Source organism: Syzygium oleosum, unplaced genomic scaffold (assembly GCF_021117445.2).
Source record: "Syzygium oleosum isolate NSW1041296 unplaced genomic scaffold, Sole_v2.1 Sole_v2.07, whole genome shotgun sequence".
In the NCBI taxonomy this organism is placed as follows: Eukaryota; Viridiplantae; Streptophyta; class Magnoliopsida; order Myrtales; family Myrtaceae; genus Syzygium; species Syzygium oleosum.
In genome coordinates, this window is record NW_026607491.1 from 5,457,402 (window position 1) to 5,470,098 (window position 12,697).

A 12,697-nucleotide genomic window follows, 5' to 3' on the forward strand; every position below is an offset into this window, starting at 1 on the left:
TTTTTGGTTCCCTCGGCCAAGGGATACTTCAAAGAGAAACTAGGAAGCAAGGTGAGTATCCTACATGTATTTTTGTTCAATTTTGAATATGTTTTAGTTATGAAAAAATCAAGAGAAAACCAGCCCAGAGAACTGATTTCTGAGGCTGGAATTTTTCTAAGTGTTAGAGCTCCTTCATGAGCCCTAAATGTTTGACTTGCTACTCCTCTTTGCATGCGTTTTCTACCTTCGTGAGCTTGATGAATGTTATATGGGTGTACAAATTAGGCTGAGATCCACTTGGTTTGGTCTTTGAAGCCCCGTGTGAACCATGAGATCGCTTGCAACTTGAGTCAAAAGCCAAGCTAACCCACATTGATTCATGGCTAGTCATTATGAACCATGCATGTATGCTTCTTGGGGGGGTTGTTTCGACGTGTTCGCTTGATCATTCTCCATGATGTTTGTTTCATTTAAAAGTAGAGGTTACGTATATTCTCTCAGATGAAGTGATGTTTCCCATAGATCTTGCACGTGATGAGTGTCGGGGCTTACACCTGGGCATGCAACAGGTTTGCTTGACCTGGGTTTAAACCCAAATTTGCAAAAGCAGCCCGAACCCACATATTGGAGGCCGATTCCAACTTGGTTCTCGTGCGTTTTAGGTTGTGATTTCTAACTAATCTTGTTCTTTGCATGTGATAATATAACCTTGATACTTTGGTTCCACTTGATATTACACACGGAGTAAGATTGAAGGCCACGAATATGGCTCGAGGAAGCCATTTGGGGCATTTTAATGCACACCAAATGCTCGACGAAATGCCCAAACCAAGTTTCGATCTTGAAACGGTTGATTTGAGCCCGGTTCTCGTAATATTCATATTCTGAGTTGTTTCATGTTCACGTAAACCGAGCATAGGCCGATTTAGGGAATTATTATTTTTTTAAATAAAAAAAGAAAATTAAAAAAAAATAAAAAAATTTCGAAAATCCAAAAATTGGAAATTGGGCTTCAGAATTGCTTTTCTCTCCCTTTTTGTGTGATTAGCGTATGTTTGATTGCTCCTCGCTTGATTCGCACGCTTTGAATTGCATGTTTAATTTAAACTCGCATGTGGTTGATTATGCATGTTAGGTTCATGTAGTGATTGTTGCTTCCCTTAGCTTGGTTAGGAATGAATTTTTTAAACTCCCAGTTAGTGTGAACACGTTAGGTGGTGAATTGAGCAAGATTAGGTACCGAAAGGGCACTAGTTGGTCAATTAGTGTAATCAAGTCCCCGTACCCATTGAATCTCTGGTTCGTAGAAGTAAAGCATTTCTCCCTCGCTTTGCTTGGGTGTCTAATCGACCCACCAAAAATCGATTAGTGGCGACTCCTAGGTGAAATTGATTTCCATGTTAATAACTTTAACTTAAGTCGCGAATTGGTATGAGCTTGGGAGAGCTCGAGCTAGGTTTAACTTAGTAATCCATTAGCCTAACCCCTTAGGCGGCGGGGCCGGTTTAGGGAGGTCGCGACAAAGGGCTCGGACTTAAGAGTTGAGTTCGCAATCACCTCTTCAGTCCTCTCAATCACTAGCGGCGACAGCTTGGTAATTAAGATCAGCGCGAAAGTACGAGAGACCGCAAGGGCGAGGAGGGGCAAGTCCTTGCCTATCGCATTTTTGGTTTGCGTAAACAACTTAGTGAGAGGGGGGGAGATTCGAGCCATGCATTTGGAGGCAGGTAGGCGATCACGAATCGGCGATGGCAATGACAATTAGGACCAAGAAGACAAAGACAAAGAAGCAAAGATTGCTTATGAGCTTGATGAGTTTTTGGGCGAGGATGTCAGCTCTTGGATTTGAATCTTTAATGGATTTTTTTCTTGTCTTCGTGATCGATCAATCGGAAAGTTTGATGCGAAATGGGATAATGAATAACACAAAGAGAAATGGATGAAATGGGAGTGAAGAGACAGGAGATGGATTTTTTTACTTACAGTTGAGCTTTGAATTGAAGAAATGGAGTTGGAAGAGGACTAGTTGGGTGAAGAGGAGGTTTCTGCAAATCTGGCTTCAACACAGATTATTGACATAAGAGGGATGTTTTAGAAAGAGAGAGCATAGAGAGAAAAAAATGAGAAGAAGGAAAGTGGCATCGCCAGAAAAGAGAAAGAAGAGAAGCAACGGAAGAATGTTTAACAAAAGTGAAACCCACAAAAGTTAATATTGTCAAAACATTATAAGAGGGAGTGTTTTAGCCATAGTAGAAGTGAAAAAAAGCGCGACCCTACTATTTATTCAATACTTAAATAAACATGTCACATGGGTTAATAATTTCTGCACATTTTGGCATTTTCCAACAGTCCATCGTATCCACTTTCTTAGGTTGTTACTTCTGTTCGAAATATTGAAGGATTCTCCTATACCAAGCATAAAATATTAGGGTACACATGGTAGTTTAGATTTTTTTGGATACGAGAAGATCGGATTGGATAAAAATATGATTGTGCTTAGCAGATTTCTGAATATAACATAGATATCGTCATATCTAATACACCGCGCCCACAACCTCCGAGGACAATAGTGACAACAACCATGACCACCATGCCGAGCTCCGATATAACCTGGTTACATCCCTCTTATCTCGAACGGCGACGCGACCAAAGACAGATTGGGTTTGGAAAGGAGTCGAATGCAGCTCTCTCTGTTGCAAATCTATATCGTCTTGGCTTGAAGAAGAGTGAAAGAACATTCCTGTAAATTCCTCTTCATTCTGCAACTGTGGTTGGTTCTTTGTTTCTTCCCCATCTGCGCCGAGAGAGCAAGACAGAGACAAGGAGCAGGTCGGGTGACTTCGGTCGAGGACCATGACGCCGGCAACCTCCTGGGGACCAAGGCAAAAGCAGCCACGACCACGCAAACAGCTGGGAGCGCCTCTCTCATTGAGGTGAAGGAGACACAGCCGCACACGAGCCCAAGCCGAGATCGAACACGAGCATGGGATCTCAGGCTCGGCAGCACTCGACCCAAGCCCTAGACCTCGGACCCGGCACTTGGTCGACCTCAGATTCGAGATGTATGTCTTCACCGTGCCAACGAAACTCGGGCTCGACAACGATGAGGACAACCTCAGCTTGCCAAGCAGAAATCAGAGGTGACAGCGCTGAGGCAGCTGTAGTTGAGGGCGAAGGGGACGGCGATCAAATGCCGTGTTGGTGGTCCTTAGGGTGGCGATGCTATATTCGGAGTTTGCATTGTCTCGAAGACTAGATAAGATGCAGATTAATCTATTTGGAGTTATGTCCGACCTACTAAACAAAACTTTACAGACTTAGGAGAAGCTACGCACCAGGCTTTATCTTTTTTAGTTCAAAATGGCTCTGTAAACGCCATGCCCATAAGAGAAAAGAGATTGCTTAGGGCCGAAAGGTCTGCAGTTCCATTTCCCTCACTCACAAAATCAGGTAACTCCTCAGTTAGCTCCAATTGCTAAGTGATCAGCATGCGTTTCAAGTTTAACAAGTGGTTCAATCAATGAAATGATTCAGACTTTATTTCAAATTTGGCTCGTCGTGTCATACTCTATTTGTACATCTAGCATATACTTTAGATTATCAATGAATCACATCTAGAATGCTTCATTCCATAATGAAACGAAGCTTCAATTTCATTCAACATAAAGTCCGTAGGCTCTTGTGCTTAGTCTAAAAATCTAGATTTTCACAAGCCACAACTGAGCTTCTTATTCTTGCGACCAGAAACTCGTTACCAGATAACCAACTCAAATTTCCCAGTGTCTATTATATAGCCCATACTTTCCAAATGCGAACTGATGCCTGCAAGTTTCGGCATAAACACGGCTCAAACTGCTACTGCATTCCCGTAAAAACAGAACATGCTTATTGGAGTCGAAGTCTTCGAAAAGATATCCCAGTCAAAATTAATCGCTATCACATAAATCATCTCACAAATTCAGATAACCAGTAACATCATCAACTTGGCAGGCCAAAAAGAGAGAAAAAAAACAAAGATGCAGATGCTATAAGGTCTTTGAAAGATCCAGAGAATCAGAAGACTAGAGAAATCATCTAGAAAAGTGAAGTGCCCTTGCCCTTCTTATCTCCACCAATCTCAAAATGCTTGCATCTCTGCAGGTTACAGCAGCAAACACCACCAGAGATTTAGACAAATTCACAGGAGAATTTTCAGAAATGGACTAAACGCATTTGATCAGAGCTTGAGTACACAAAAGCACAAACCTTGATAGGGTGCTGAGAAACATGTTTGCAACCCTGGCACTGAAGCCTCAACACGATCTTCTTGGTAGTTTTGGCCTAACAAGGAACACATCATATACTTCAATTCCCACAATGACTGAACGAAAGTTTAACTCAAACCTACCCTTATGCTGTTCATGCTGTATATTTAAAAGATAAAGAGTCCAACACGACATACTTCAATTTCTTTTTTCTAGCAAAAGATCAGGGTACATTGGGTAACCAAGTCAGATGCTCAATTTCTCACCTTTTTGTGGAAGACGGGTTTGGTCTGACCACCATAACCCGACTGCTTCCTATCATAACGCCTCTTTCCCTGGGCAGCAAGGCTATCCTTTCCTTTCTTGTACTGCGTCACCTTGTGCAGGGTGTGCTTTCTGCACTCCTTACTCTTGCAATATGTCTTCTTCGTCTTCGGGACGTTCACCTGAAGTTCACACGACGGATGAACAGGCGGAATAAAACAAGATAAAACGAATGCTTCAACACCCGATGAGAGCAGAGTAGATTCCCCCCCATGACAAAACCCCGAGAAAGGGGAGAACAAGCTAGCATCAGGTTATCACGCCACTCATTTAAAACCACGGTTTCCAACCTAACCCCGAACAATGTAACATAGACGGCTCTCGCTCGTTTCAAAGAATTCATGTCTGACAATATTATTTCAAGTATCATTTCACCAATCCGCAAATGCAAATGTTTTAGCACGGTGAGGGAGGCAAAACAAAGGCGTCTACGAAGAACAGTACTTCGGCGTGAAATCCAAATGAAAGCGAAGACAGAGACCCGACCACTCAGCAGCAAATTCATGAACAAGGCGCTGTCTACACCAGCTCATAAAGCCCAACAAAAAAGAGAATTAGTAGATAAAATCACGGAAACCTCGCAGGATCACCATATCCATCCACCCAATTACCACACACGTTCCTAAAGTGTTTCTGACAGCGTCTGAATCAGATCCCCATGACATCAACGACCGAGCTCAGCGCAGAAGGAGCAAACATGAACAGAATCGAACCACCAGCATAAAAAATCAAGAACAAACGTCGGACTTGCCCCTTCAATTAAGCATCCCAACATAACCCCCGGAATCGCAAGCCATAAGGAAGAACAAGGAAATTTCCCAAAATCAAGCAGTGTCGCAAGATGTGGGGCATCATTTCTTGAAACTTAAAAACTGCAATCTACCGCCCTAGGTTCGGTTCGTGCTCGTGTTTCGCCGCCAATTCCCGAAAAAAGAAAGAAGAAGAAGAATTACTGCAATCCACCGCTCAAAATCGAGAGCTTTTTCTTCGCGAGAAACAAGCAAGAGAGCAAGAAACGTCACGAGGAAGAGGTGGGTTAGGTCGGGAGGATTCGCTCACCATTGTTGCCGCCGCTTCTGCTTGCTCTTGGCCGACTGAAGCAGCAGCAGCGAAATCTCGTGTGACGAAGGAGATGGTGCCTAGGGTTTCCGATTTTATCCATTTATAGCCGGTTCGTTTCGAGTCGGCCCACGTTCGCCCAAAGATTTGTCGGACGGCCTGGGTCAGACCCGACCCGAGCTCGCTTGGTTCGGCCTACCGACATGTTATATATGGATAAGCTACGTATGGTATTTGTAGCTGTACATACGTTTAAGCCCAAAGTGAGTTTTGTCTCACTTGTTGAACATTCCTAAATTACCCTTGGATTAGATGTTAAAGAGACAGAAAAGGACGCGATGAGCACTACCGTAAAATACATATGGTAGGATTCATCCATGAAATTTGTTTAGTAAACTAGATGAAAGACTCTCTGGCCCAAAAAAAATTAAATTTTATATGGGAGCATGACTCACTTATTTTGAGAGTGAAATGTAATCGCATAAAAAAGTACGGGGGCATTTTCAATATGCAACTGTCGATTTTCTTTTTTTCTTTTCTATTCACAACAAGAAAAATTAACTCTCGAAATCTAGAAAAAAGAAAAAAAGAAAACCGACCTCGTGTATAGTATCATGGAAAACATTGTTAAAATACTTTTAAGAGAAGGTTTTTATAAAAAACGTGAGGAAGCATCAGGAAAACAACAAATATTTTTTGGGTTTAATCCTACGATATAGAAAGAATAGGAAAAGACCCTATCGAACTATTTTAAATTTGGAACGTATTAGTAGGCCTAGCCTACGAATATATTCGAACTATCAACGATGAGGCCTGGCCTACACAAATGGGTAGATCGACTCATTTTAAAATATTTTGCTTGCATAGCCAAAAGGAGGCTATAGATGAGGGTGAGCGCCATGCGATCATGTTCAATTTAGCATTCAAATTAACCAATACTGCATAAACCCAATTCGAGAAAAAGAGAACCAAATTGTAGTAGAAATCCAATTGAGAACTAAATTAATATGTCTATCACGGTCGATTCGGTTCCACATGAAACACGCTTCTTTTACTTTTTTTTTCTTGTTTAACTTTTGTCCCTTTTTTATTTGTTGGATATCTAAGTCAGAGATGAAAAATAAAGTTAATGTTTCTCATCAAACTATAGGTATCTCGTGACGCCCGTAACTTCCATATATTTTCTTTTGACTTTTAAGACGTTAGAGTAGGTTTTTCTTTCTACATTTTGGAAAATAAATAAGGTTTTTTTCATATACTAATGTCCTTTGTTCTCCTTATAATTTGAAAGCATGTGCTTCTGGTCCAACTTTAAGTTTTAATTTAAAGATAAAAATCAAAGAAAGGGGGTTAATACGATTCGAGGTTCGGTTCCAATATTGCAAGCCGATCCATCAAGGACATATACTAGTGGTGCATGGCACGAAAGTGAAGAGAAATAGTACAAATATTTATTTCAAAATTCATATCATGACAGACGATTAGATATTTTTAAATATAATAAAAGATGCTTTTACAAGAATTACACCGAAGCATTTCAAACCTTCAAGCTTGCCAAGTTCCTCAGAGATTCCCAGTCGCCCACAATCAAATCAATGGTGTACAAAAGTGGAAAAGGGCCACTTTTCCCTAGACTGCTGTAAATTCCTGTGAATGATCCTATATGATGACTTTTGACAGTCTATTTGACCCCCTTTTTTTTATTTACTCCTAATGTAAGGGAAATAAGCAAAAGGGCAGAAAGAAAAAGAAAAATGCCAAATTCAAATCCACCAAAAAAGATAAAAAAAATAAAAATGAAGATAGGTTTTCTAGAATGGTCCAGATGGCAATTTCTCATTGGCCAAGAAGTGCTTGACCAGTTGAAGGGATCTCTTGGGAGCAAAAGTTGGGACTTGGTGACCCGCGCCTCTCACGGTCACGAAAGTCAACCCATCGTAGTCAACCGTCCATCCGCCCACCTGAAAAAGATCAATCAAATCCCATCAATCCCGTCGTAGCAAGAAATCGATTTGCATCTACCCTAAATCGAATTAAGACCACAATCTAAAAGATTTATATGGCATAAAATTGCTTCAAAAGCGACCCAACAAGCATAATCGACGCGCTTTCGATACGAGACGCGGGATGAAAGAAATTGTTCTTTCTCGACACATTATTAATTTGATTTGTTAATTTATCGTTTTCAACGACGAATGATTAGTAACTTGAATTTGCCAACTAAACCTCTCATGGATAAATTAATAGAAGTAAATCTAGGACTACCTGTTGATTGCTGTACCAAGGAGTCCAATCCTGAACGATATCAAGGCCGAGTTTCCTCAGTGTGTATCTTGTTGCCGTCACCGGGATTCTCCCATCGGTGTCGCCACTATCAACGGCAAATTCACCATCCAATTAAACCATGAGCAATTCAGTTCTCTAAAAATCAATTTCGCCAACAAGAATTAGTCAAAGATCATGGGTTCGAATTACCTGTACACCCACACGCGCAAGCCTCCTCGTATGAGCTTCCTTATTATGGGAAGGATCGACGCCGGCGCGTCCGCCCAGGACGTGATGTTATTGCTGCAGATGCAACAAGAGAAATATTTTCTTTATCAATGGTTGCTGCTTCTATGAGTTCGTCAATGGTCGTTTTCTACTTGTCCCTACAAACATTATCCTCCATTTTTTTCGTTGCGTTATCTGCCTACAGAGACCGTAAATGGAGTCGAAGCTATTTTAACATGGTGACTGCATTACCCAGAAAGTGAGAACATTCTGCTAACATGAACTAGGAATTGAGATAATCTTAACCAAACGTGAAAAATTTGTCTAACTTGCAGTGAGTCCATGGATATGGAATCTTGGTGACGTTCGCATGCATCGCTTCTTGAACGTCAGGTCTGTTGAAATACACCTCGGTGTAGTCTGATGCGCACGGGTCGTAACCGGCCGGTCTCTGGTGCCATCCGGCCTATTTACATCACACCAGACATGCACTCCTATTATCAGTATATTTCATCAAATAGATGTCCGTACATTTTCTTTTCTCGTGACGAAAGAAATCACAAATTATAATCAAATGTGGACTCACGAATTTAGAGAGCAACCGGGGCGCAACGCCGTCAATGACCGAACGTTGGCGGGCATTGCTGCTGAAGTTACTATTCACGCACTTGGGAGTGTATAAGCTGTACATGTCAATGATCTTATAAACGGCGAAGTACTTATTGAGGTTCCCATTGCAGGTCGTGGTCAACTGCTCCAGGCTAAAATCGCACGTCGCCTTGATGTCGCGATACAGGTGATCGGATATGACCGCGTGATCCCACGCGTAGTCGATCATCCCCCTTTGGTCCGTGTCGTCGTCCAGCAGTGAGTTACCGATCTGCAAAGCACATCACCAAGATTTAAGCGCAGATTAATGCGTCTCCCGAGAGAGTTTACGAGCCTTAACAAGGGCACTGATATGAGGAACACTAACCATTAGGCCCTTGAGGTTAATGTAGTCTTCCTTCGAAACCTTCTTATGGCTGTCGAGAATAAGCTCCGAAAGCTGTGGAACATAGTGTCCTGGAGATTTTGAAGATTAAAGGGTCATTACATATGTTAATCACATGACTAAGCATGTTAATCTCAAATATTTTTCATTGATTTTTTTCTCTCCCACACTCAATTTCTGATTACCTGCATAGCTCTCTCCTGCGATGTAGAAGGCGTGGGACTTGAATTGTGGAAATCTTCTAAACCAGTTCACCAGAAATGCGTACGAGTCCTTAGCTATAGATAATTTAAAAAAAAGCAGAAAAAACTATCATTAAGATATAAAAGTGGCAAAACTATTACGAAATTATCGACTTATTATTGAATTCGGATTAAAAATCGTTGTACCTGTAATGGTGTCTCCGAGCTGACCGATGTCGCTACTTGTATTAGTGTAGGAAAATCCCACCCCGACGGGCGATTCTAAAAATAACAGATTTGCAGCTGAAAAAAGAAAAAGAGTAGTAGTGTTAGTGTCCAATTTTTTGAAATTTTTTTTTGGCACCTGGCTTATTTTTTACAGACATGAATTTTCTGAATTTGGAGATTATGATGAATTAGTAATTCATAAAAAAAATATTTACGCTTATATTGCTTACCTTTGTTCCAAGTGTAACGATTGAACTTCAGCTTTGCTTGGTCCTTCTGAGGGAAGAAAGGTCCTAATTCCTCTGATTGTCCATAGCCAATCGATGAACAGCCAGGACCTGTGATTTTCCAGATATATAAACAGTATAATTATCGTAAAAAAATAATTTTAGAAAATCTTGCTATGACATTTCCTTAATTAGTCTGTGCATGAAGTGAAAAAGAAAAGGTCTATGGAAGATGCTTATTTTGTACTCTCGTTTGCTTAAGCGTATCTTGAAAACTGACTTAGCAGGGATTAATCGAATGTCGAAAGAGCTTTGAATACCCACTGTCAAGTGAAAATAAACAAGGCGGAAATAAAGTCATTAATAATTATCGATATTTGAGATCTGAATTCACCCGCATGAATGCAACCATTCACTGTCCAGATCTTCATACTTCCTACAATTGAACTTCAGATTGGATCCTATAGATCTGTCCAAAGAGACACAACAGGAATTTCTGGTAGAGCAATCAAGGTATGTTCCTACCATATATTCTAGCCAAAAATTAGGGTCGAAAACACAAATCAAAAGTTGGAAATGTCCAAACCGACCATGCCTTGCAATTTTCAAATGACCAATCATCTAAATTCTTGTTGTTTGTACTTACCCTATAATTATCTTCTCTTTCTAGAAGTGTTGAGACAAGATTCTGGTCCTTTCCCAATAATTGTTTTTTTTTTCGAAAATTTCTTTAATCCAATCGAAACAAAGAAAACAAAAAAGCAAATTCAACTCCTGTAAGTGTCAATTGGAAGCAATGTGGATTTGAAAGCTTAGAATAGAAGACAAAGAAAGTTCGGCGTCCAAGAATGATGACAAGCGCCAGCACGCCAGTTTGGTTGAACTTGGAAGCCCCACAATAATGCCCGCACAACTTCATTTTCAAGAATTCATTATTAGGGTTTTTTTTCCCTTTTTCATGTGGGCCTATCGTCTTTTCAGGATTTTATTCTCGAATTTTCAATACGTTGACGTAGAACAAAACCAAGAATATATCATTGCATCGCAACATAACCAGGCTCAATTTATCTTATAGCATAGTTTTATACGATGGGTCAAAAATATGAACAGGAAATTAACAACATAGTCAAACAAGATTAGGGTTTGTATGTTGTTTGTTTTTTTTGGCTAAGACACCTAGGAAAGAACCAAGTGGCGAACTTCATTTCAAGAATTCATTATTAGGGTTTTTCTTTTTTTCATGTGGGCCAATCGTCTTTTTAGGGTTTCATTCTCGAATTTTCAATACATTGACGTAGAAACAAAACCAAGAATATATCATTGCGTCGCAACCTAACCAGGCTCAAATTGTCTTGTTGCATGGTTTTATATGATGGGTCAAAAATATCGACAGGAAATTAACAACATAGTCAAACAAGATTGGGGTTTTTATCTTGTTGGTTTTATTAGGTAAGACACCTTGGAAAGTACCAAGTGATCGATGGAGGTTGTTAGACGGCTGGTCATATGGAAAAATAGTGAAAATAAACTATGTTTGTTGAATATCATGATCGAAATATGGCCCCCGACAAGAAAAAAAAACATTATCCCCCCGATAAATAGAAAAATATTGAAAAAAAAAATTATGTTTAGGGGTAAAGACAACCTATAGAACTGTCCAAGAACGGAAGACATTGTCCGTTCACTCCCGACAGTTTACATTTCATATTATTCCCTAAAATTCTAAATTATTTGCCAATAATTCCTTAAATCATGTTTGAAATGTAGGGGGAATTCCATCGGTCAAAAGGTAGGGGTCAACAAATTATTGCACATGAACTGAAAAAACGCTATGATTGCGATACCGGACCTAATGAGCTTTGAATATTACACTCAAAGGTACATACGTTGTATGGTAAGAATTCATCTTTTCGAAGAGAAAACGAGAAGAACATACTATGCTGTCCGTGTAAGACAGTAACATCTCAAGATAAAGACATTCGAAAGCCCTAATGCCATGAATTATACTGCTAAAATTTATGAACGCATACGACGGATTTTCATTAACTCTTACGAAACGACCAAAGAATTCACATGATCGTCGTGCGCACGCGAGGGGATCACCGATCACGTTACTGTCGGAGTATCTTAGTTACAACCCAGTAAAACCGACAGCGTAAGCCGCCGAAGTGGACCGAGAAATTGCAGAATCAAACAAGGCGAATTGAAAGGAAACAAATATCACGAACAGAAGAAATATCTTGTTAAGGACCACATGAAGAATTGCGAGACAAAAGGGGGACCAAAGAATGATATAGTCTCTGAGAACCCAAAGGGAAGGAGAGAGTTTACCTCCATTGAGCCAAAGAAGGAGAGGCTTGTCCTGTGGTTTTTCCGTGGCTTCGAAGAACCAATAGAACAGGGCTCGCCCGTGCGTCTCGTTGACCGTCACGTACCCCGCGTACTGCCTGAACTTCACCTCTGGCTGGCCGGGCAGCTGGTACACCCGGTCCGCTTCTTGCTCACCGTGGCCAAGACCCGCCTCCGTGGGCAGCGCCGAGGCCATGAATGCTGCTGTCAGCACGAGCAGGCACTTGAACGAAAGCACTGATGGACTCGAAGAAGAAGATGATGAATGATGACCCGCCATGGCTTCTCTCTCTCTCTCTCTCTCTCTCTCTCTCTCTCTCTCTCTCTCTCTCTATTTTCTGTCTCCGAGTGTGTGTGTGTGGGGGGTTTTATACAAGTGCAAGGCTGTGACATATCTCACATGAAGAGCAAACGCTATCTGTGAGAGGCAGTTTCATTGAGCCAGCGATACATAGAGTGATAAAGGAGAAGACTTGCGCAAATGATCGTCACTATTTCTCATCAAGAACGATATATTCCAAATTAGGTGCGCTAATCTCTTTCACTCGATGAATGTATTCTAGATTCTAGCTATGGTGATTTTGGGCGTCGTTTTATCGCGACTAACATTTTGGT

General features: G+C 40.9%; 2 protein-coding genes across 2 annotated transcripts; both read right to left on the reverse strand.

Moving 5' to 3' along the window:
- Positions 1 to 3,896: 3,896 nt before the first annotated feature.
- On the reverse strand, positions 3,897 to 5,787 carry LOC115677849 (60S ribosomal protein L44). The gene is made up of 4 exons (XM_030601078.2): positions 5,610 to 5,787; positions 4,493 to 4,672; positions 4,228 to 4,302; positions 3,897 to 4,116 (listed from the first exon to the last, which is right to left on the reverse strand). The coding sequence occupies exons 1-4, from the start codon at positions 5,610 to 5,612 to the stop codon at positions 4,057 to 4,059; spliced, it is 318 nt and encodes a 105-aa protein (XP_030456938.1). The 5' UTR covers positions 5,613 to 5,787; the 3' UTR covers positions 3,897 to 4,056.
- Positions 5,788 to 7,038: 1,251 nt separating this feature from the next.
- Positions 7,039 to 12,409, reverse strand: LOC115673520 (serine carboxypeptidase-like 34). The gene is made up of 10 exons (XM_030595719.2): positions 12,065 to 12,409; positions 9,737 to 9,844; positions 9,486 to 9,581; positions 9,282 to 9,374; positions 9,079 to 9,167; positions 8,689 to 8,982; positions 8,432 to 8,568; positions 8,085 to 8,177; positions 7,875 to 7,980; positions 7,039 to 7,570 (listed from the first exon to the last, which is right to left on the reverse strand). Exons 1-10 carry the CDS (start codon positions 12,360 to 12,362, stop codon positions 7,421 to 7,423), a joined length of 1,464 nt encoding a protein of 487 aa, XP_030451579.1. The 5' UTR covers positions 12,363 to 12,409; the 3' UTR covers positions 7,039 to 7,420.
- Positions 12,410 to 12,697: the final 288 nt, after the last annotated feature.

What these genes read in the sequence shown, in the direction of transcription:
- LOC115673520 (XM_030595719.2), bottom strand. Translation starts at nt 12,362, where the DNA reads ATGGCGGGTCATCATTCATCATCTTCTTCTTCGAGTCCATCAGTGCTT. An exon ending in CCTTCTTTGGCTCAATGGAG is followed by an intron (nt 9,845 to 12,064) that starts GTAAACTCTCTC and finishes GGAAAATCACAG; the next exon opens with GTCCTGGCTGTTCATCGATT. An exon ending in GCTCGGAGACACCATTACAG is followed by an intron (nt 9,375 to 9,485) that starts GTACAACGATTT and finishes AATTATCTATAG; the next exon opens with CTAAGGACTCGTACGCATTT.
- LOC115677849 (XM_030601078.2), bottom strand. An exon ending in AACCCGTCTTCCACAAAAAG is followed by an intron (nt 4,303 to 4,492) that starts GTGAGAAATTGA and finishes GTTCCTTGTTAG; the next exon opens with GCCAAAACTACCAAGAAGAT. An exon ending in TTTCTCAGCACCCTATCAAG is followed by an intron (nt 4,117 to 4,227) that starts GTTTGTGCTTTT and finishes TGTAACCTGCAG; the next exon opens with AGATGCAAGCATTTTGAGAT.